Source organism: Culex pipiens, chromosome 2 (genome assembly GCF_016801865.2).
Source record: "Culex pipiens pallens isolate TS chromosome 2, TS_CPP_V2, whole genome shotgun sequence".
NCBI lineage: Eukaryota > Metazoa > Arthropoda > Insecta > Diptera > Culicidae > Culex > Culex pipiens.
Genome location: NC_068938.1, coordinates 135,541,588 through 135,562,964, shown reverse-complemented (window position 1 = coordinate 135,562,964; position 21,377 = coordinate 135,541,588). Strand labels below are relative to the sequence as shown.

Genomic DNA, 21,377 nt, shown 5'->3' with positions numbered 1-21,377 from the left:
GTATTCCCAGTGAGCAGATTTGCTCTTTGAAGGGATCTGACTTTGCCGAGCCAGACAGGAATCAAACCCATCACCTTCCGCTTACAAGGCGAAACCCATAACCTCACGGCCACGGAAGCTCGCCAAACGCTAACTTCAACTTGGTTCTCGGGCATAACTCAACCAATCAAGACGATTCTTGCTTCTAGTGATTTGTAAGAATGTCTAGTAGATTCTAAAACTTTGCAGAACTTCATTTGATCGAATCTGTAATTTTTGCGATCAAAAACATCGTTCCAACTTTTATTTTCGCGTGTAAAAAAAATCGCCCAAAATTCCGCGGAGGCAGTCATTTTTATGTAAGGTATGCACTTCGGAAGAAACCGGTCAAGAAAAATTTCAAATGGGAAGCAGCGGCAGCGCAAGAAAGTCAGAGAGGGTGAAGAAAAGCCCCAAGAAATCGCTCCCTCTCCTTTGTTCTGCTGTTCGTAAAGCTGTTTCTTGACCCCTTTCCTTCCGATCTGCAGACTAGCCTTTAAAAAGGTGGAACAATGTTTTCGGTCGCAGCAAATACAGATTCGTTCAAATCAAGTTCTGCAAAATTTTAGGATCATCTAGACATTCTTACAAATCACTAGAAACAAGAATCGTCCTGATTGGTTGAGTAATGGCCGAGAACCAGCGAGTTGAAGTTACCGTTCCACCTTTTTTGGAAAGCTTGGGCGTCCGTGTAAGTTGGACATGCGTTGGGCGTTCCAGTGTTAAATAAGGTTTCTGAAAAGTTGGATTGTTCGAAAAAGTTTGTTTAATGTTTATAATGTTACTAGATGTTACTACCAAGGTAAACAAACAACAACGGAACCTTTAAGTCATTTAGAGCATTTAGTGGCTTGGTGGTGGAAGTGTTAAATTAAAATCCACTTGGGGTCAGAATGAACCACCCTTTTCCTGCCTTATAAAAAGAATCAAAAGTTACGAAATTCGAGCTAAATGAATAATTTTACTTTTAGTAGATTCACAAATCACGTTTAATGCAACATTAGTCGATTTTCACTTGTTTTGATGCTAATTTGTAAAAATAGTGTCTTATTACAACATATTAACCCTATTTTCAAAAATGTTTGTTTTGGTAAGTGACTATTTTTTATAAAATTGGTCTAACTTCATGGAAACTATGTTAGAAAGGTCTCTTAAATCACGTCTTATCTCCCTTCATCGTTGTATTAGACGAAATGGCTTGTTTTCTAAGGTGGCCCATCCTGCCCCGCACCCTAATACGCAACCGAAAAAAACATTTTTTTAAAAATTGCATCAAAAATAGTTTTGAGCTAAAAATTTCCATCAACCAAGTCTACAACATTGAAGGGAACATCCCAAAGCATAAGCCTACTATACTGAATTCATAAATTTGTAGGTTTTTTCTATGGTTTTTGGTGCATTTCCCTTAGGCAGTCCATTCTGCCCCCCTGTCCCTATATTTATTTTAGAATCGACCAAAAATGACCTGGGACAATTATGCGTAGAACGGCAGTGTACATTGGTAATTTATGTAATTTCAAAATGTTTTTAAACGAGTTCAAACATGCTAAATATGAGTTGATCAGTTGGTTATACTTCCATTTTCATTCAAATTTTGAAGTTTTTCGAAAAAATATTTTTTGCCCCTGATTAACTTTGAAGGGGGAGGGAGGGGGGGGAGGGGCCCAGACATGCATTGGCACCGCGCGCGGCTAGCACGCGTGCTATTTTTTCCGCCGGAGGGGCGACATAAACTTTGAAAAATATTTACAACGGCCTTAGGTCATTACAAAATATTTTTCAAAGTTTATTTTTCAAGTTTAAAATTTGTAAAAAACTTGAAAAGCCGTGATTAACATGCTATTATAAATGTTTTTTCAATGAAAATTTTAATTTTTAGCGTTTTTATAATTTTACTCAGATTTTTCGAACAAAATTTTGAAGGTGCTGGGGACGAAAATTTCGATAAAATTCATCGGCCATATAAAATTTTAGGAATCCTAAAATTTTAAAAATTGAGTTAAAACAAGTTATTCTCTCGACATAGTCCTACACTCAAACCAAAATTTAGCACCATAGCCTGTCATTGAATACATACAATGTTTTCGAGACGCATGCTTCTTACCCGACGAGCGCCTGTTCAGGTTCTCGTTCAAAATCTCGATAAACGTCGGCGAAAGCTTCCCGTCGCTGTCGCTAGCGCTGATCATGGTGACGCGCCGGTCTCCGCCCTTCCGGATGCTGCCCGTCGGCTTCAGGATCGAGGTCGTCTGCTTGGGCGAGGGCAGCGGCGAACTTCGCACCGACACTACATACGGGGAATGAGGGGAAATTTTGGTATAACCCACTGGTTCGACCATCGCGAAGATGACATTTCCGGTGATCTTACGTGGAGTTCAAACCACAACACACCACAGCAAATGTGCGCCATGTGTGTGAGTTGAGTGGGATTTGGTGTACATTTATTTTTAATTAGTTAAAACCAATCATGCTGTTTCACTCGCAATTACACCTGGGACTATATTTACAGCGTTGAAACTTACCAAAGGTTATTCAAAATTCACTCAGCGTTATCACACTAGAGGTTAGTGTTGGCATCTTTCGCGAAAAATAGACGAGACAAAAAAGGACAAAAATCGTGCGGCAAACACCCAAATGAAGCTTGAAGTGATCAAAATAAAACTCTCAACACATGCTGGTTTCCTTGTTTCGGTTGCAATCGTTTAATATATATAATATATATGTGTATGTGTTGTATTTAATTCGGCTCGCGTAGGAGAGGAGTGGACACCACGTTATTGTTTTGATTAATCTAATGCAGATGTGGTTTAGAGTCGAGATAAATAGATAAATTCATCGGTTTCTTCGCTACTTTTACACTTTTTCTCGTTTCTAAGTACGATGGCATCTGATGGAGGAATGGTTGTTTAGCGTTTACGTCTAAAGAAATATAAAACATCTCTTAAATCTGCCGATTTGTTGTGCTAATGAAATACTATTATGATATTCAGTGTGAATTTGGAAACTTCCCAAAAGATACACACATCTCCCATTTGGCATAATGCTTGTGGAGTAAGTTGAAGGCGTCACATTATACCAAATGTTTTCATTTGTTTCTCTCGCTTCGCTAATCGAAAGTTCTAGCTCTAAGTACTAGAAATAGGTTCAACAACTACAAAAACACGTAGTCAACAATTATATCATCATCTTTTCCATCCACAAATGCCTAACTCTTCTTTGCACTTTAAAGTCGTCTAGTTTTTTATTTTAAATAAATTGTACTAAAGAGATAAAAAAAAACCGCGCGCACGCCCTTCTTTTCGAAAAATTGATCTACAATTTGGTATCGTCGACGTTGGTGGTGGCGCTCGCGCCCGGAAAGTGTGGCATGATCACAACACTCGACAGCGACTCGTCGTGCAAGCTGTGGGACCTTAGCTGCGAGCGATGCGACGACGCGTGATGGTGAAAGATGTCGTCGCCGTTAGTGGATGAAGCGTGGCCGTGATCGTGAAGGTTGGGGTTAGTGAAGTTATAGCTAAGCCGCGGCGGGGAACCAATCTCGGAGCTCTCGCGGATTGGCGCTAGATACTGGGAGGAAAACATCTCACCGGTGGGGCTGGGCCGCTCGCTGCCCACCACGTCCTCGAAGGCGTCCTCGTTGAGCGTCTGCAGCGCGCCGCAGATCATCTGCTCCTCCAGCGTTACCTGGAAGCATAACGTGTAGAGAGGGTTTATTTGAGGGGAGTTTAAAAACAGACACATTTTAAACATCGATAGTACTCCATCAATACGAAAATTAATTGTAGGTTCTTCAAACACAGATGAAAGGAAAATATAGCATGATGCATTACTGGATGTTAAAAATAAGATAAATAAAATTAGTATTATAACTACACAGGATCATCAAAGTAAAACTATCCAGTCAATTTGAAATCTGTGTCATCTCGTACAAAAAAAAAAAGATAGGATTTAGTGAGAGAAGTAGAATAGAAATTCTTTGTCAAGTTACTACCATTTAATGGAACAATTCACAAGCACCATATCAATGAAGTTACAGCCTATTGATGATTATCTGGTTGCTTTTCTACTAAATGGTAACTAAATTACATTTGTGATGATTTCAACTACACAATTCATAACACAATGTCCAGTAAGTTGGTCGGAGAACGATCAGTGACTAAAACTGAGCATTCATAATCGAAAACGATATTTGAATGCTGACACAAAACGCCTGTCATGATCGTTATTTCAAACGACAACGAGTGAACGCACATGAAGTTGAAACGAACAAAACCGAGATGGGCACACAAGCAGCCGCCCTCAAGAAGGGTTTTTTTTTTTTTGAAATTAAATATCTTTATTGAACTTTCTTATAATAATTACATTTCTTTTACATGCTAAGTGGTATGGCCTAATGCTCTTCATCTTTGTTGTATTTTTCGTTTTATTATTAACTGATCACATTTATATTATTTATTTCAAATTGTTTTACATTTTTGCATTGAATTGAATACATTTGGGTAAAAAAATCACTTAAACAACTAATCCTAACCTAAAACTAAAAAAATAAATCCATTGAAATATTCAAAATCACTAGAACGAGTAAACTACGAACTGTATTTTAAGATGAATGCTCCAAGAGTTCTTACTTGTTCCTGGCGAGTTTTGCACCCACGCAGAGTTGTTGTCATCTCGATGAAAATGTTCAGAAGTTCTTGTGGTGAAAACAGGTCACTACTGCCTTCACCCGTTGATGTTGGTTGGTTTTCCCTCGGTTGCTGACTGAAGCCAGGAGGTGTTGTATTCTCTGCAACTTTTTGCCGCTGATTCAACGGCAATGGCTGCAGATTTGGAACCACACGAGTAGATCCTGCTCCTGGTGACGCCAAAGCAGGAAAATCCACGTCCGTGTATGCTGGTGGTGTTTTGCGACGATTTGGTTGGTGCCTCGTCGTCGCTTGCTGCCGAATTTTTACAAACTCAGCACGTTTTGGGCAGCTTCGATTCTTGGTAGAATGGTCGCCGCCGCAATTGAAGCATTTCGCTTCGATGTTCTCGTTGATTGTTTCGCAAGCTTGAGTTTTGTGCTCACCTCCGCAGGTTGCACAACGACTCTTGATGAAACAGTTCCTTCCACCATGTCCAAACTGCAAGCAGTTCGAACATTGCGTCACGTCACGGTGCACTGGACGATAACGTTCCCAAGTCACGATGATGTTGAAAATTGCCCGAACTGCTTTCAGCTCAGACGGCGTTGTCGATCCTTTCTCGAAATGAACCAGGTACAGTTGATCACGATACTTGATGTCCTTGTTGTGTCTCGTCATCTTGAAGACTTCAATCACGTTCAACTTCAGAGATTTGAGCTCTTCTTTCAACACATTCACATCCATGTCGTACAGGCCTCTGAGGACCTGTTTCATAGGGCGTTTACCTGGATCGTCATGGCTGTAGTATTCAATCTTTGTGTTGTTCAGGAAATCCCGAACGTAGTTGTAATCCTTTCTGGTAGGTAGCAGAATTTTGAGTCCATCAGCACACAAGCGAATGGAAGCTCGTAAAGCACCAGATTTGATAAACCCGGTCAGCCACTTTCGCACCGAGTCCGATGACGATGTTTTCACAAAATGGGTGGCAACTTTTCCCGTCGTTCAAATTCTTCCTTCTCGCTCACATCCACAGGGAGGGTAGCAAACTGGTTTCCAGACGAATTTTGAGCGTCCTTGCTCAAACTGCCTGGCTTTGCAGGTAGCGCTTCGGCATTCTTTAGCTTCTTCAAATCTGCCGATCCTGCTGGTGAGGACCGCCTCTTTTTCTTGCCGTGAGGCATTTTTGCACTTTTTAAGCACTTTTCAGGAGCTAATATCCAGGAGTACCTCACTGATCGGTGGTCCACAAGGGAATATAGAAGGGTTTTGTTCTGTGTGGTACATTAAAATCTTACTAGCCAGACTACTTCTACACAACTCTAGCCAAATATATTTTATTTATTTTTTAAACCTATCTCCTATTATGGTAGAATGTCAAACGAACGTGCTCTCGTTCTACACAAATGTATTTCTGGAAGAAGAACTGTGTGAGTACCGTAGGCAGAATATCGAAATGACTTCAAAACTACGGGAACTATCGATATAATTCTGGTACATCCCCTAAACTACTATTTCCATAAATATTTACAACAATATTTGTAATCAAATTATTTCAGGATTGGGTCCGTAAATTCAACAATTTTGGAATAAGAAGACAACAATTTCCTTGGTTGCTGTGTATCCATAAGTGCATTTTTGGAGTCATGTTAGACTGTCTACGCGGCTGGGGTATTTGATTGCTTTATTTTTTTTGTTATTGTTAATCATCCAAATAAAATAAAATCGACGAGTAAAAAATAAAATCCAGAGATTCCAAAATCAGGAAATAAAAGGATTGAACACTTTAACCAGGCATTTAACAATTATTTTTTTCATTTAACAATTCAAAAATTAAAAGATTTTAAAGTTAAGTTAAGATTTAAATACATACATACCAAACAGCTTAGAACACCATACGCGGTGCCCGTGCTGTATCAAGAAGGTTGTTCCATGTTGCTCGGTTCTGGGCTGCAGCTCGCCAGTCTCCTAGGTTGCAGATCTTTCTTAGGTCCGCCTTGATCTGATTACCCCATCGTGCACGCTGCGCTCCTGCTCTTCGGCCAGTGCCGCCATCCGGTCGCGCGCGGTCAAAGAGCATCCTGACAGGATGGTCTTCAGCCATCCTCGCGACATGACCGGCCCACCTGAGCCTCCCGATTCTCGCCAGGGTGACGATGGTCGGTTCTCCCAGCAGCGCGTGCAGTTCGTGGTTCATGCGCCTTCGCCACTCGTTCTGAGCTGTACGTACTCCACCGTAGATCGTTCGCAGCACCTTCCGTTCGAAAACTCCAAGGGCTCGTTCGTCCTCTTGCCGCAGCGTCCAGGTCTCGTGGCCATAGAGGGCAACCGGTCTAATCAGTGTCTTGTACAGGGTCAGCTTCGTGGCGCGTTGCACTCGATCAGATGTCAAGGTTTTCCGTAATCCAAAGTAGGCGCGATTCGCGGAGTGGATACGAGTCCGGATCTCTAAGCTGGTGTCGTTGTCGGCCGTTACCAGCGATCCCAAGTACACGAATTCGCTCACCTCCTCCAGCACATCGCCATCCACAGCTAGAGGGGTGAGTCTTGGGGGGTCAACGTCCTTTGAGCCCCTCCCTTTCATGTACTTTGTTTTCGTCGTATTCATGGCCAATCCAATTCGTCCTGCTTGCGTCTTTAAGGCGGTGTAAACCCTTTTCACCGTCTCTAGGTCTCTCGCTATAATATCAATGTCGTCCGCATAAGCAAGAAGTTGGACTGTCCTGTTGCAAATCGTGCCTCTCGTGTCTATACCCGCTCTTCGCACAACTCCCTCAAGTCCGATGTTGAACAGCGCATTGGATAAGCCGTCACCTTGTCGTAACCCTTGATGCGATTGGAAGGGGTCCGCTAGCTCCCCTGCCACTCGCACGTGACACATCACACGATCCAAGGTAGCCTTGATCAGCCGAGTCAGTTTGTCCGGAAAACCGTTCTCGTGCATGATCTGCCATAGCTGTTCGCGGTCGACTGTATCGTACGCTGCCTTGAAATCGATGAAGATGTGATGTGTGGGCACGTTGTACTCACGGCATTTCTCGAGGATCTGCCGGAGCGAGAAAATTTGGTCCGTGGTGGCCCGAGCGCCAGTAAACCCCGCTTGATAGGGGCCCACGAACCTCCGTGCGTACGGTGTCAGCAGACGGCAGAGGATCTGGGAGAGAATTTTATAGGCCGCGTTGATAAGCGTGATGCCGCGGTAGTTGCCGCAGTCCAGCTTATCGCCCTTTTTGTAGATGGGGCACACGACACCATCCATCCATTCTGCTGGTAGTTTCTCCTCCCTCCAGATCATAGAAATCACCAAGTGGATCGCCCTCGCCAACTGCTCTCCTCCATATTTGAAGAGCTCACCGGGTAACCGATCTTTACCGGCGGCCCTGTTGTTCTTCAGCTGCCTGATCTCCTTCTTCACCGTCTCCAGATCAGGTGCCGGGAACTGTTCGTCGGCAGCGGGCGGTCCAAGTTGGGCTTCAAAGCCGTCTCCATGCGCTACATCGCCGTTGAGGTGCTCGTTGAAGAACTGCTGCCACCTGTTCAACACCTCGCCTTTGTCCATAAGAAGGTTTCCCTCGGCGTCCCGACAAGTGTTGGCTTGCGGCGCATAGCCTTTGCGGGACCGGTTAACTTTCTCGTAGAACTTACGCGTCTCGTTCTGCCGGAACAGCTGCTCCATTTCGGCGCGATCGCGATCTTCCAGCTGGCGCTTCTTGAGCTTGAAGACCGTTCTCTGCTGTTTCAGCGCTTGTTTGTATCTGGCCACGTTCTCATCAGTTGCAGCTCTCAGCTTCACCGCATAAGCTGCTTTCTTCTCGTCAAGTAGCCGCTGGCACTCCTCGTCGAACCAGCGCTGCTTTCCAACTCGGACCGTACTACCTAGCGCGGCTTCAGCGGCACTGCCGATGGCCGAGCATATTCTGCTCCATCCATCGTTGAGCGAGGCAGCGCCGAGTTCCTCCTCCGTTGGCAGGCTCGCTTCCAGCTGCTGCACGTAGTGCTGAGCCGCAGCCGTGTCCTGCAGCCGCTCGGTGTTGAACGGCGGTGGGAGCCGGCTCCGTCGTCGGTGATACGTCGTCGACAGTTTTGAGTGCATGCTTGCACCCACCAGGTAGTGGTCCGAGTGGATGTCCGCACCGCGGTACGTGCGGATGTTCCGTATGTCCGAGAAGAATCGGCCGTCGATGAGGACGTGGTCGATTTGTGTTTTTGTTCGTTGGTTAGGCGATGTCCAGGTGACTTTGTGGATGTCTTTCCGGGGGAAGAATGTGCTCCGTACCACCATACCGCGGGAGGCTGCGAAGTTGATGCACCGCTGGCCGTTGTCGTTCGTGACGGTGTGCAGGCTGTTCGGCCCGATCACCGGCTTGTACATCTCCTCCCTTCCTATGCGGGCGTTCATATCTCCGATGACGATCTTGACGTCCCTCTGCGGGCAGCTGTCGAACTTCTGCTCCAGCTTCGCGTAGAACGCTTCCTTCTCGGCATCGGATGATTCCTCGTGTGGGCAATGTACGTTGAAGATGTGATAGTTGAAGAAACGGCCTTTAATCCTCAATCTACACATCCGGTCGTCGATCGGCTCCCAATCTATCACACGACTCCGCATCTTGCCCAACACTATGAAGCCGGTTCCCAGCTTGTTTTCGGCTCCGCCGCTCTGGTACATGGTGAGCTCCAAAGCATCATCCTCCCACATCTTCGCTCCCTTCCAGCACATCTCCTGCAGCGCTACAACATCGAAGTTGCGGGGTTTGAGCTCGTTCAACAGAGCGTACTCATACCCATCGAAACGTAGCGATCTGCAGTTCCATGTTCCGAGTTTCCAATCGGTGTCCTTTTCGTGCCTAGGTCTATGCCGTTTGTTCCGGATCCTTATTCCTTCTTGATTGTTCGTAATGGTTTTGATTTCGGTATGCAGCCGGATTGGGGCTGCGATACCTAGTCTCGGGGTGGGGCTGCCACCTTGAAGCTACCGAGACCCAGCTCCGGTTTTCTCTCGACACCGTAACGGGGGCCTTTCTCTCGAGGCCTAACGGTATAGCTACACCCTCCGAAGAGGATGGAGCCCCCCTTCCCTGTCAGCATACTACCATAGTTCCCACCGGGGTTGGTTACCCGATCTCTCCAATGGTTACTAGTATCCCGGCTAGCGCCGCGGGGAGGCCAGGGTATCGGAGTTACTGGACAGGAGGCTAATGGACCACTTGGTGGGTCTATTTTATTCCTGCGGTACTCGAAGTACCTATGGTACGCCATGTCCAGTCGTTCGCCAACCACAAATACAAATTTCAAAATCAACAACAAAAAAACAAAAATAAAAAATGCAAAAAAAAAACTAAATTTAAGAAAATCAATAGCCACATATAAACAAAAGTCAAAAGTAACACATAAAAAAATCAAAAGATTAACAATTTAAAAAAAATGCAAGGAACATAAAAATAATAAATAAAAATAATACAAAATAGATTTTTTGAGTTTCAAATGATGAATAAATTTTGTATGATTCTACGTTTGCAGAGAGACTAGTAAAATCGGAAACAAATATCTTCATGCATGGATGGTTAAAGCAAAATTTAAAAAAAATTGAAAAATCCAAAATTTAAAAAAAAATCAAAATCAAGAATTAAAAAAAAAATCTAAAACTTAGGCATCTAAAAATTCAAAAATAAAGAGATTTTAAAATTCTAAAATTTAAAAATTAGAAAAAAACTTCATCTTTTCAAACATTTGAAAATTTTAAAAAATCAAAATATGCGAAAAAAAGGAAAAACATAAATTCAAGAAAAATCCAAAGGTTTTAACAAACCAAAACATTTAAAAAATAGAGCAATTTCAGCTCAAATCAGGATTTTTCTGGTACTTTTGTACCCGACCCTCTTCGATTTCAATGAAACTTTGTAGACATGTTATACTAGGCCTATATAAGCAATTTTTGTGCATATAGAGCCAATAGTGCTCGAAAATAACATTTGAGAAAGGCGTGAGGTATTTAAATATTTTTAATATTTTGTAATTTAAAAAATACTGTATCTCGAAGCCGTTGCGTCGTATCAAAAAGTGGCCAAAGACAAACTTGTAGGAAATTGGACGGGCTTTCTGAAAAAAAAAAAAAAATACACTGAAGCAAAAATACACGCCATATCTATGAGTTTTTTTCATTTTTATGTCCAAAACTTAAATTTAAAGATGATGTCACGATTTTTTTTCGTTCAAATTTTTTGAGAAAATAGCCTAAAATATAACCAAAAGACTGACGAAAAATGCAGGATGGTATGTCTCTCCTAAAAAATACAAAAATCATTTACTAAAACTGTTTTTTTGAAAAGTGGTCAAAACGTCAAAATTTTTGAAAACAGGTGATGGGAATCGATTCTCCAGACAATTTTACATAAAAGTCTCCATATTGACCATTGTCCTATGTCCAATCCTTGGGAAGATACAGCGATTTTAAAAATGAAAATGTTGAAAAAACGGGTTTTTGGTGGTTTTTGTCAATTTCTATACGACAGACTTGGTTTTTCAGTCTCGTAAATATTTTTAACGGAAAGCTTGTCTAATTTCCCATAAGTTTGCCTTTGACAGCTTTTTGATTTATATCGTTTTTATATTTACGTAATCAAATTTACTATCCTGGTTTCTACCACACTGAAAAAATATTCTATTTTCAGTTATAAGCAATGTAATTAAGCTTATATCTGTAAGCCCTTACATCCAATTGAAATGCTGTTAAAGGCAAAGTTATGGGAAATTGGACGAGCTTTCCGGTAAAAATATTTACGAGACTGAAAAACCAAGTCTGTCATATAGAAATTGACAAAAACCACCAAAAAACCCTTTTTTCAACATTTTCATTTTTAAAACCGCTGTATCTTCCCATAGGACAATGGTCAATATGGAGACTTTTATGTAAAATTGTCTGGAGAATCGATTCCCACTACCGGTTTTCAAAAATTTTGACGTTTAGACCACTTTTCAAAAAAACAGTTTTAGTAAATGATTTTTGTATTTTTTAGGAGAGACATACCATCCTGCATTTTTCGTCAGTCTTTTGGTTATATTTTAGGCTATTTTCTCAAAAATTTTGAACGAGAAAAAATCGTGACATCACCTTTAAATTTAAGATTTAGACATAAAAATGAAAAAATCTCATAGATGTGGCGTGTATTTTGGCTTCAGTGTCTTTTTTCAGAAAGCCCGTCCAATTTCCTACAAGTTTGTCTTTGACCACTTTTTGATACGACGCAACGGCTTCGAGATACAGTAATTTTTAAATTACAAAATACAAATATATTTAAATACCTTATGCCCTTCTCAAATGTTATTTTCGAGTACTATTGGCTCCATATACACAAAAATGGCTTATATAGGCCTAGGAAAACATGTCTACAAAGATTCATTGAAATCGGAGAGGGTCGGGTACAAAAGTACCAGAAAAAATCCTGATTTGTGCTGGAATTGCTCAATATCAAAAACAAATGACCATGACAAACTAAAAAGAAATAATCAGAAGAGACAAAACAAGAACAAAATAAGACTTGATAAAAATTATAAAAAATAATACTAAAATTTCACCTTTTTTTTATCTGTAGTTTTTTAAATTTATTTATAATTGATTTGATTTTAAATTTAAAAATCTATTATTCGAAAAACATAATACAAAAAAAACATTACAAATTTTTTTTTTTCGTATTATGTTTTTTGAATTATAGATTTTTAAATTTAAAATTAATTTCGTATGATTCTGTGTGACCCACCCATGTGGATCAATCGGACCACGCACTGGACTCACAATCCAAAAGTTGCTGGTTCAAAAGCCGCGGCGGGCGATCTAAAATGCTACCGTCAGTGGGGGTGACATTGGGTCTGGGGGGTGAGATTGGGTCAAAGTGATTTTTTACGGATTTTACCATTTCTCAGGTTCTTCTCAATGAAAATGAATTCTTTTGAAAGGGTTGTGTAGGGGACATCTTAAGATGACTTCGCTGAAAAAATCTCATTCCTAGAACAAATCCTGTTATTTTGGCAGATGTCTAAAGTTGGGGTACGTTTTTGGCCAAAAATGACCTCTCGAAAAATCATTTCTCTAATATTTTTGTAAGAATTGCTCGAAAACTACCCAAATGTTTGAAAATCTCCACTTCAAACATTGTAGCGTGTTAATACGATTCCCTCGAACAAGAAACACTGTTGCATGACTTGTTGTTACCATATCGTTGTATTTGAGAATCATTTTAGTTTCATTTGACCCATTGACACCCCCTCTAAGGGGTGAGATTGGGTCAATTTTCAAACAATTGGCATTTAAGGTAGTGTTCATCAAAATCTACCATATTTTGGGAAAATGTTAGTAAACTATCTAAGAACAAATCTACGTTGAAAGATTTTCCATGTTATTTAAATTGTTTTTGTTATTAAGAAAATACGAGAGGTGTATCGTTTTTTGACCCATAGTCACCCCCACTGACGGTAAGTGTAAATATGGGTATCCGGCGCCGTCGCTCCGTGCCGTACTCAAACCCTTAGGAGCCCAAGGCGGCGACGTTAACTTTGTTTTTTTTTTCGATTTTTTTTTCGTTATGATTCTACTTTCCGAGGAGAGTCTTAAAATGAAAACAATTCGCATCTATGCATCGATGGAATGAAAAATTTCGTAGTTACCACAAATAAATTTAGAATTTACGGGCTAGTGATATAAATACAAATTTGCATGAGTGATGACTGTCCACTAGCCTGTCCCATTTTGAGGTCATGTCGGGGAATTTCAGGTGCTCACTTTCTAAATGATAGATTATGATGTTAGGAACAATGTTTTCTTAGACAAGAAAACATTGTTCCTAACTCGCACCCTCTGTTCGATTTACTGAAAAATATCACACACATCAAATTACAAAATGCGATTCTTCTTAAGGTAATCAGAACATGAGAAAGCATTAAACTAAAATAGTTCTTTGAGTAAAATATCAATCAAAATGGAACAAGCCCCGAGATGCGACCGAACTTACAAGCGATTTAAATTGCAGCTAATACAAGCAAATAACATTACAAAAAAAACGTAGCTCCAAAACATCACTGTTTCATTGCTTCGGCAGAAGTCTCAGCGGGTGGTCGTGTTTTTTCGCGGTGTGTTTGGCGCGTTTTTCACGGCGATTCCGAGGCGTGTGCGAGCGGACAAGCCCGTTCCGGTGGTCAGAGAGGCCACAATCTGGTCGTCGTGGACATGGCGGCGGTGCAGCAGCGGAAGAGGAACGAGTTCCTGCATCCGAGCAGCAGCAGCAGGAGGAGTGAGCAGCAGCGGCCGCGGAGGCAGCTGAGGCGAGAGACGGTCGTTGGTCGGTGGAACCGGCCCCGGAGAGTCGACTGCGGTCGGCGGACCAGTTTTCGGCCAGGCCAGGTCGGAGACAACCCCGTTGTTTACGTGGCTGGCAGCAGGCAGCACAACAACAACAACAAGCGCGCGCAAACGAGCTTCCCGCGCATCTCGCTGCGGGCGGCAGCCAGTGCGGCCAGTTCGGCGGTGAGTGCGAAAGGCGAGTTAATTAGTTTTTTTTTTTCGCTCATAGTTTTTTTTTTGTTAGCCATATTTTTTTTTCTCTTCTTCCTTGGGTTTTTTTTTCTTTTTCGCGTAAATCTTGATTAGCTTTTGTATTAGTTTTTCTTTCGTTTTTCATTCCAACCATGGATCCGGATGAGGACCAGGTGGAAAAAATGTCCGAGTCCGAAGACTGGGACACGGACAACGAGGGTGAAGTTGATCCTCTCCCAGGAGTGCCTTCTAACCAAACCGCGTTGGAACTCTACGGAAAGGACACCAAAGTCGTTGTGAAGGGCACTGGCGGGCGCAAAGCGAAGAAACGCAAGTCTCGACTGTCTCCGAAACCATACCCAAAACCTGATCCCACTTCCCCTCCAACACAAAAACCGGATCCAGCTCTTCCACTGAATCCAAGTCCTCTGGTCCCAACAAATCCAACTCCTATTCCAACGAATCCAACCCCTCCGATCCCGCCAAATACGAATCCAATCCCACCGGCACCAACCCCTCCGATTCCGCCAAATCCGAATCCTATTCCACCGGCACCAACCCCTCCGATCCCTCCAAATCCAAATCCACCAGGTGACAAGGAAAGACCAGTTCAAGCTCGCGCTCGCCAGTACGTGGGGGGCTCGCAGACGGAGTGGGTGGTCTTCTTCCGGCCCAAACAAAAACCCCTTAACTTCGTTCGGATCACAAAAGATCTGCATAACCATTATCCTGGGCTGGTACAATGTATTAAGCTGAACAAGAGCAAGCTCAGCGTGATCGTGAACTCCGCGGAGGAAGCTAACCAGATCGTGAAAGACATTCGGTTCTGTGTCGAGTACCGTGTTTGGATTCCGGCCCACAAAGTCGAAATCGACGGCGTGGTGACCGATGACAGTCTGTCGCTTGTCGACCTCTCAAGGGCGGTGGGACGCTTCAAGAACCCTAAACTTCCAGCTGTGGAGGTACTCGAGTGCCGGCAACTGGGCAACGTCACCACCGAGGGTGGCAAGAAGAAGTTCATTCCTTCTGCCTCGTTCCGGGTGACTTTTGCAGGGTCAGCTCTGCCGGACTACATTGAGCTGTACAAACTTCGGCTTCCAGTTCGATTGTACGTTCCGCGTGTGATGAGCTGCGAAAACTGCCAGCAGTTGGGACACACCAAGACCTACTGCAGCAACAAGAGCAAGTGCTCAAAGTGCGCAGGCCCCCACAAGGACGTGGAATGCCAAAAGCAGGCTGAAAAATGCCTACTTTGTGGCGGGGAACCGCACAAAACTCGGCAGTGCCCAAAGTACAAGGAGCGCGAGGACAAGATGAAGCGATCCTTGAAGGAACGCTCCAAGAAGTCCTTCGCGGAAATCCTTAGCCAGGCGAACCAATCCAATCGTTTCGCCCCCTTGGCAGATGATTCGGGAGACGAGGAAAACGAGGAGGAAGTCCTCTTCCGGAGAGACGAGGAAAGTGACTCTTCCGGACCAAATCCGAAGCGCAACAAGGTTTCCAAGTCCACAAAAGCCGCTGGCGGCAAGGGTAAGGAAAGTGACTCGTTGAACTTCGAGGAGGATTTTCCTTTCGGTCCGTCAGGTAAGCCCGCTCCGAAGCCGGCACCGATACCTCTCAAGCCGCTGAAGCCCGTTCCCAAGCTGCCAAAGATCCCCCTAAAACCGGTTCCTCAACCAAATCCGATCACCGATGCCTTCAAAGGAGTCCTTACTTTTTCCACAATCGTGGAATGGCTGTGCTCTTTTGTGAGTGAACCGACGCGATTAATCATAAAGCGGTTTGAGCCTCTCGCTAGACACATCGGGAAACAGCTTGCTAGCACGATGCCCCTCTTGTCGTTCATTTCCTTTGATGGGTAATACACCAAAAACGAAAAACGGCATCTCCTTTCTACAATGGAATTGTAGAAGTTTAACCCCCAAGTTAAACGATTTTCAACAATTCGCATTCGAACGAGACTGTGATGTGTTTGCGCTGAGCGAAACGTTTCTTATCGGAGATGAGACGCCAGCTTTCCGGGGGTACAACATCATCACAGAGAGCATGGCAGGGCCAAATAGAGGTGGAGGCGTACTGATTGGTGTCAGGAAATGCCACACTTTTAGAAAGGTCACGCTCCCGAAGCTAGGAGGAATCGAAGCAGTCGCAGTACAGGCCAGGATCAGAGGACTGGACATTTGCATTGTGTCCGTCTATGTTCCCCCACAGGTGTCGTTAACTCGACAAAAGTTGTGGGGTATGCTTGAGCTGTTGCAGGCACCGCGACTGGTTCTGGGTGACTTTAATCTTCACAGCACCGAGTGGGGAAGTCACAAGACAGACCCTCAAGCATATCTGATTCATGAACTGTGCGACGACTTCCAGATGACCCTCCTAAACAGGGACAAGCAAGTTACGCGGATTGCAACACCACCAACGCCAACTACGTCCGGTACGAAGGCGAGTGCCATCGACTTGTCGCTCTGTTCCAACAGTCTGGCAGTTCTTTGTGACTGGAACGTGCTTCAAGATCCTCGTGGCAGTGATCATTTGCCGATCGCTATTCTGGTTAGCCATGGCCCACAGCAATCGACAACGGTGGAGATGCCTTACGATCTGACGCGAAATATCGACTGGAAACAGTACGCGGAGGCAGTCTCCATTGGAGTTGAGTTGCGAGCTGGGTTGGCACCGCTTGAAGAATATGCGTATCTGGCTAATATGATCTATGACAGTGCGGTACAAGCTCAGACGAAACCCGTCCCGGGACCATACATCCGAACGCGCCCTCCACTTCCCTGGTGGGACAAGGAGTGTACGGATCTCTCGGCGGCCAGGTCTGTAGCTTATGTGGACTTCTGCAAGTGTGGATCCCCAGCGAACTTCCAAAGGTATAGAGCTCTTGATCGCAGGTACAGTAATACTCTGAAGCGGAAGAAGCGAATGTACTGGCGGGAGTTCGTTGAAGGACTACCAGCAGATACGTCCATGAGCACTCTGTGGCGCGTTGCGAGGGCCATGCGTAGAGGTTCCGTTCCGAACGAGAGTGTGGAACAATCGGACAAGTGGATATTGGATTTCGCCAAGAAGGTGTGCCCGGACTCGGTGCCGACACAACCATCATTCGACGTTGTTGATGGGAGGGATTCTAATCCTCCCTTCTCGATGGTAGAGCTCTCCATAGCACTATTGACGGGCAACAACACTGCTCCTGGTCCGGACAAGATCAAGTTCAGCTTGCTGAAGAATCTTCCGGACGTCGCCAAGCAGCGTCTGTTGAAACTGTTCAACACGTTGGTGGAGCAGAACGTAATTCCACACGAATGGCGACAGGTCCGGGTGGTTGCCATTCAAAAGCCCGGTAAGCCGGCGTCCGACCACAACTCGTATCGTCCAATCAGCTTGCTGTCGTGTCTACGCAAGTTGCTGGAGAAGATGATCCTCGACCGCCTCGAACCATGGATGGAACGAGAGCACTTGCTGTCTGACACGCAGTATGGCTTCCGGAGAGGCAAGGGAACAAGCGACTGTCTAGCCTTGCTGGCCACAGGGATCGACATAGCCCGTGGTAAGAAACAGCAAATGGCTTCTGTCTTTCTAGACATCAAGGGTGCATTCGATTCAGTCTCCATCGATGTGTTGGGAGTAAAGCTGCGTCGGAGCGGTCTCAATCCGACGATGTGCAACTTCCTCATCAACCTGTTGTCAGAAAAACACATGCACTTTGTGCAAGGTGATCTGGCAATCACCCGGATAAGTTACATGGGTTTGGCACAAGGCTCACGCCTTAGTCCATCCATGTATAACTTCTACGTCAGCGATATCGATGATTGCTTGACCGGAGACTGCTCCCTTATACAGTACGCAGATGACGCAGTGGTTTCAATCGCTGCCAAGAAGGAAGTCGATCTGCTAGAACCCTTGCAAGATACCCTGAACAACTTGGCCCATTGGGCAGTTGAAAAGGGTATTGAATTCTCTCCGGCGAAGACGGAACTGGTCGTTTTTACGGGGAAGCATGAACCGGCACAGCTCAATCTTTCTCTCTCGGGAAAGACTATCGAGCAGTCGGACCACTTCATGTACATGGGTACCATCTTCGATCAAAAGGGAACATGGGGGAAGCACATTAACTACCTGAAGCAAAAGTGCCTGCAAAGAACTAATTTTCTGCGCAGTGTCTCTGGCAACCGGTGGGGTGCTCATCCTTCTGACCTGCTTCGACTGTACAAGACAACGATACTCTCGATGCTGGAATATGGCAGTTTCTGCTTCCAGTCAGCTGCGAAATCACGCTTGTTGGTTCTCCAGCGGATACAGTACCGAAGTCTTCGCATTGTCTTGGGATGCATGCACTCAACTCACAACATGACCCTCGAGGTCTTGGCGGGAGTGTTGCCTCTGCGAACTCGTTACTACGAACTGTCTTACCGGTTCCTGATCCGGTGTGATTACAGGAATAAACTGGTAATTGACAACTTTGAAACGTTGCTGAACCTTCACGTTGAGTCTCGGCGCATGCTTCTATATTATGACTTTATGTCATCGTGGGAGTGGAGCCCGAGCACAACGGTACAGCGCACGCCTCCGTTAACCAGCAGCACCCTGATTGGTTTCGACACGTCCATGAAAGCCGATACTCGCGGTATCCCAAACCATCTTCTGCGGGGGGTTGTACCGTCGATCTTCGCATCAAAGTACAACCATGTTCCTCCAAACAACAGATTCTTCACCGATGGCTCCAAGCTCGACGGCTGTACGGGCTTCGGTGTTTATCATGAATCTTATCAGCTGTTCTTTAAGCTGAAGGACCCGAGTTCGGTTTACGTCGCAGAGTTAGCCGCGGTTTACTGCGCACTGCGAATCATCGAGACCATGCCACCTGACCACTACTTCATCTTCACCGATAGCTTTAGCTCTGTTGAGGCTATCCGGTCTCTGAAGCCGACCAGGGAGTCTGCGTTTTTCCTCACGGAAATACGCAAGACTTTAAACAACCTGGCGGCTCAGTCCTTCAGCATCACGGTGGTGTGGGTCCGCGCTCATTGCTCGATTCCGGGTAATGAGAAAGCGGACTTGCTCGCCAAGAAGGGTGCTGAGAGTGGAGACATTTTTGAAAGGCCAATTAGCCTACAAGAATGCTACGGTTTGCCGAGGCAGCGTGCGCTTCTGGATTGGCAAAAACAATGGGACGACGACACCAAGGGACGTTGGATGTATTCCATACGACCTAAGGTGCAAAGAAAAGCCTGGTTCAAGGGAATGGACTTGACGCGTGGATTCATCAGAACGATGTCCCGCCTTATGTCGAACCATTACTCATCCAAGGCTCATCTGTACCGTATCAACATGAGTGATACAAACTTATGCGACTGTGGGCAGGGTTATCAGGACATCGACCATCTCGTATGGGCGTGTCCAGATCACCAGGCTCACAGAATTAAGTTGAAAGATACCCTCAGGGCCCGAGGAAGACCACCAGAAATCCCGATGCGAGACGCGTTATCTCAACTAGACCTTGATGTTCTCTATCCGATCTATCAGTTCCTCGTAGATTCCAAAATATCCATTTAGTTTTCTTCCAGTTAGTTTTCCTTCAGTTAGTTTTCCTTTTGTTAGTATAACTCGCCTTCGCACAAAGCCGTCGTTTCTGGATTGCACCGGAAGCAAAGCAAGAACGCCCCAGCAGCTTGACACCGAGTTGCGGCTGAGGACACAAGCAAAGGCCAGCAGAGCCAACCAAGACCCCTACACAATCCCCCTTCCCATCCCACGCCTTGTCTTTAACATCAATCCCTTCCCTACTAACCCCGAGTAGGCCGCGGGTAATCGGCTCCCCTCCCACTAACATTTACACACAAGATCCTCTGTAATTATTAAGTTTTTTGTAATTACAAAAGCCGACTCGGTCCTAACCAGGTCCCAGTACCGAAAAGGACCTAATAAAAATAATTTTATGAAAAAAAAAAAAAAAACATCACTGTTTACCGGAAATTAGATTCCAAATTCGGATTCAGCGACCAAAATTACTACACTCAACCCCCGGTGGTTGGTCACTTTTTCGTTTGACACTTTTTTAGTTTGTACCCCGTTGGTTGGTCAAAGTCAAACTAAAAAGTGACGAACTGTCACTTTTTACAAGGCGCTCACACACACTATCAAAACAAACGTTTGGTAGTGTGTGTGAATTCCGTGTAAAAGGGGTGTCAAACTAAAAAGTGACCCCGTTCGTTTGACAACAGTAGGTGTCAAACCATCGGGGTTTGAGTGTATTAGGTTTTACGCCGACTCGGTTTTGAGGTTAGAAATTTGACAGCTTGGCTGCACTGTTTACATTTTTTGCACGTGTGTCTCAGTAAAAATGTGTGTGCGTGTGCGCTCGTGACGTCACGCTGTAAAACCTAATAGGCAATCAAACGTCAAAATTACCCCCCACTAGAGGGCGCTGAAACTTGGGGTGATGATTCCATTATAACCAACAGCGAGTAAATTGGTTTGAAATTTGAAATTGTGTCCAAGTGGTTAATGGATGACCTCTTTCCATAGCAAAACATGACATCATAACGGGTCTGCACAATTTAATTGTTGTTCGGGTCAAAAAAAAATATGTAAGGAAGTAAATTTCCATACTGTGCTCCAAGGCTACGCTCGTAAAGTCCTGGGGAATTTATTGATTTGAGTTCACTTCCAAATTTAAATTCATAACATATATGAAGTATTGAAATAAATCCCATAGTTATCATATACATGCACAGTTTACTAATTTTAAAAACGTTTGAAAATTATTGCAAACACCGAAGTATGTTAGTGTAAGAAGAAAAAGGATAAATCGTCGCATTCTCTCAAAAGAGTCAATTAACAATTTTAATACAATTGATATCCAAGTCATATCCAATAAATTAACTGACTCCGTTTCAAAGAATGCGAAACATTTACATTCCAGTAAGTCCTAGCATTTACGACAGGATAAAAAACACACACAGATCGTCAACAGAAAAAGAAAAACCACATCCATGTAGAAAAAGGGGGGAAAAGCAATCGATACCTGCAAATACTCATAATCATGAACCTTGGTGGGCTGCACATCCAAGTGGTGTGTGTGAGTGTGAGTAATTTGGTTAGCATTGGTTTTATACTCTTTCGGGGTCACGGAACATTACCAATGATGGTGATAAGAAGAGGTAAAAAATGATCGCTATGCCCGCGTCGAGCACTCGACCGACTTA

General features: G+C 44.2%; 1 protein-coding gene across 10 annotated transcripts in view; it reads right to left on the bottom strand.

Annotated features, from left to right (window-relative positions):
• Positions 1 to 21,377, bottom strand: part of LOC120417548 (kinase D-interacting substrate of 220 kDa) — a 75,596-nt gene that overhangs the window by 1,115 nt on the left and 53,104 nt on the right. For 6 of the 10 annotated variants that reach the window (XM_039579639.2, XM_039579635.2, XM_039579637.2 and 3 more), the window contains 2 exons: positions 21,197 to 21,229; positions 3,107 to 3,705 (listed from right to left, as the gene is read on the bottom strand). In XM_039579639.2, the coding sequence (XP_039435573.1) occupies positions 3,331 to 3,705; positions 21,197 to 21,229 (408 nt within the window). In that variant the 3' untranslated portion in view covers positions 3,107 to 3,330. Of the gene's footprint in view, positions 1 to 2,095; positions 2,306 to 3,106; positions 3,706 to 21,196; positions 21,230 to 21,377 lie in introns of those variants that run through there. The other 4 variants (XM_039579631.2, XM_039579633.2, XM_039579634.2 and 1 more) reach the window with 4 other exon arrangements.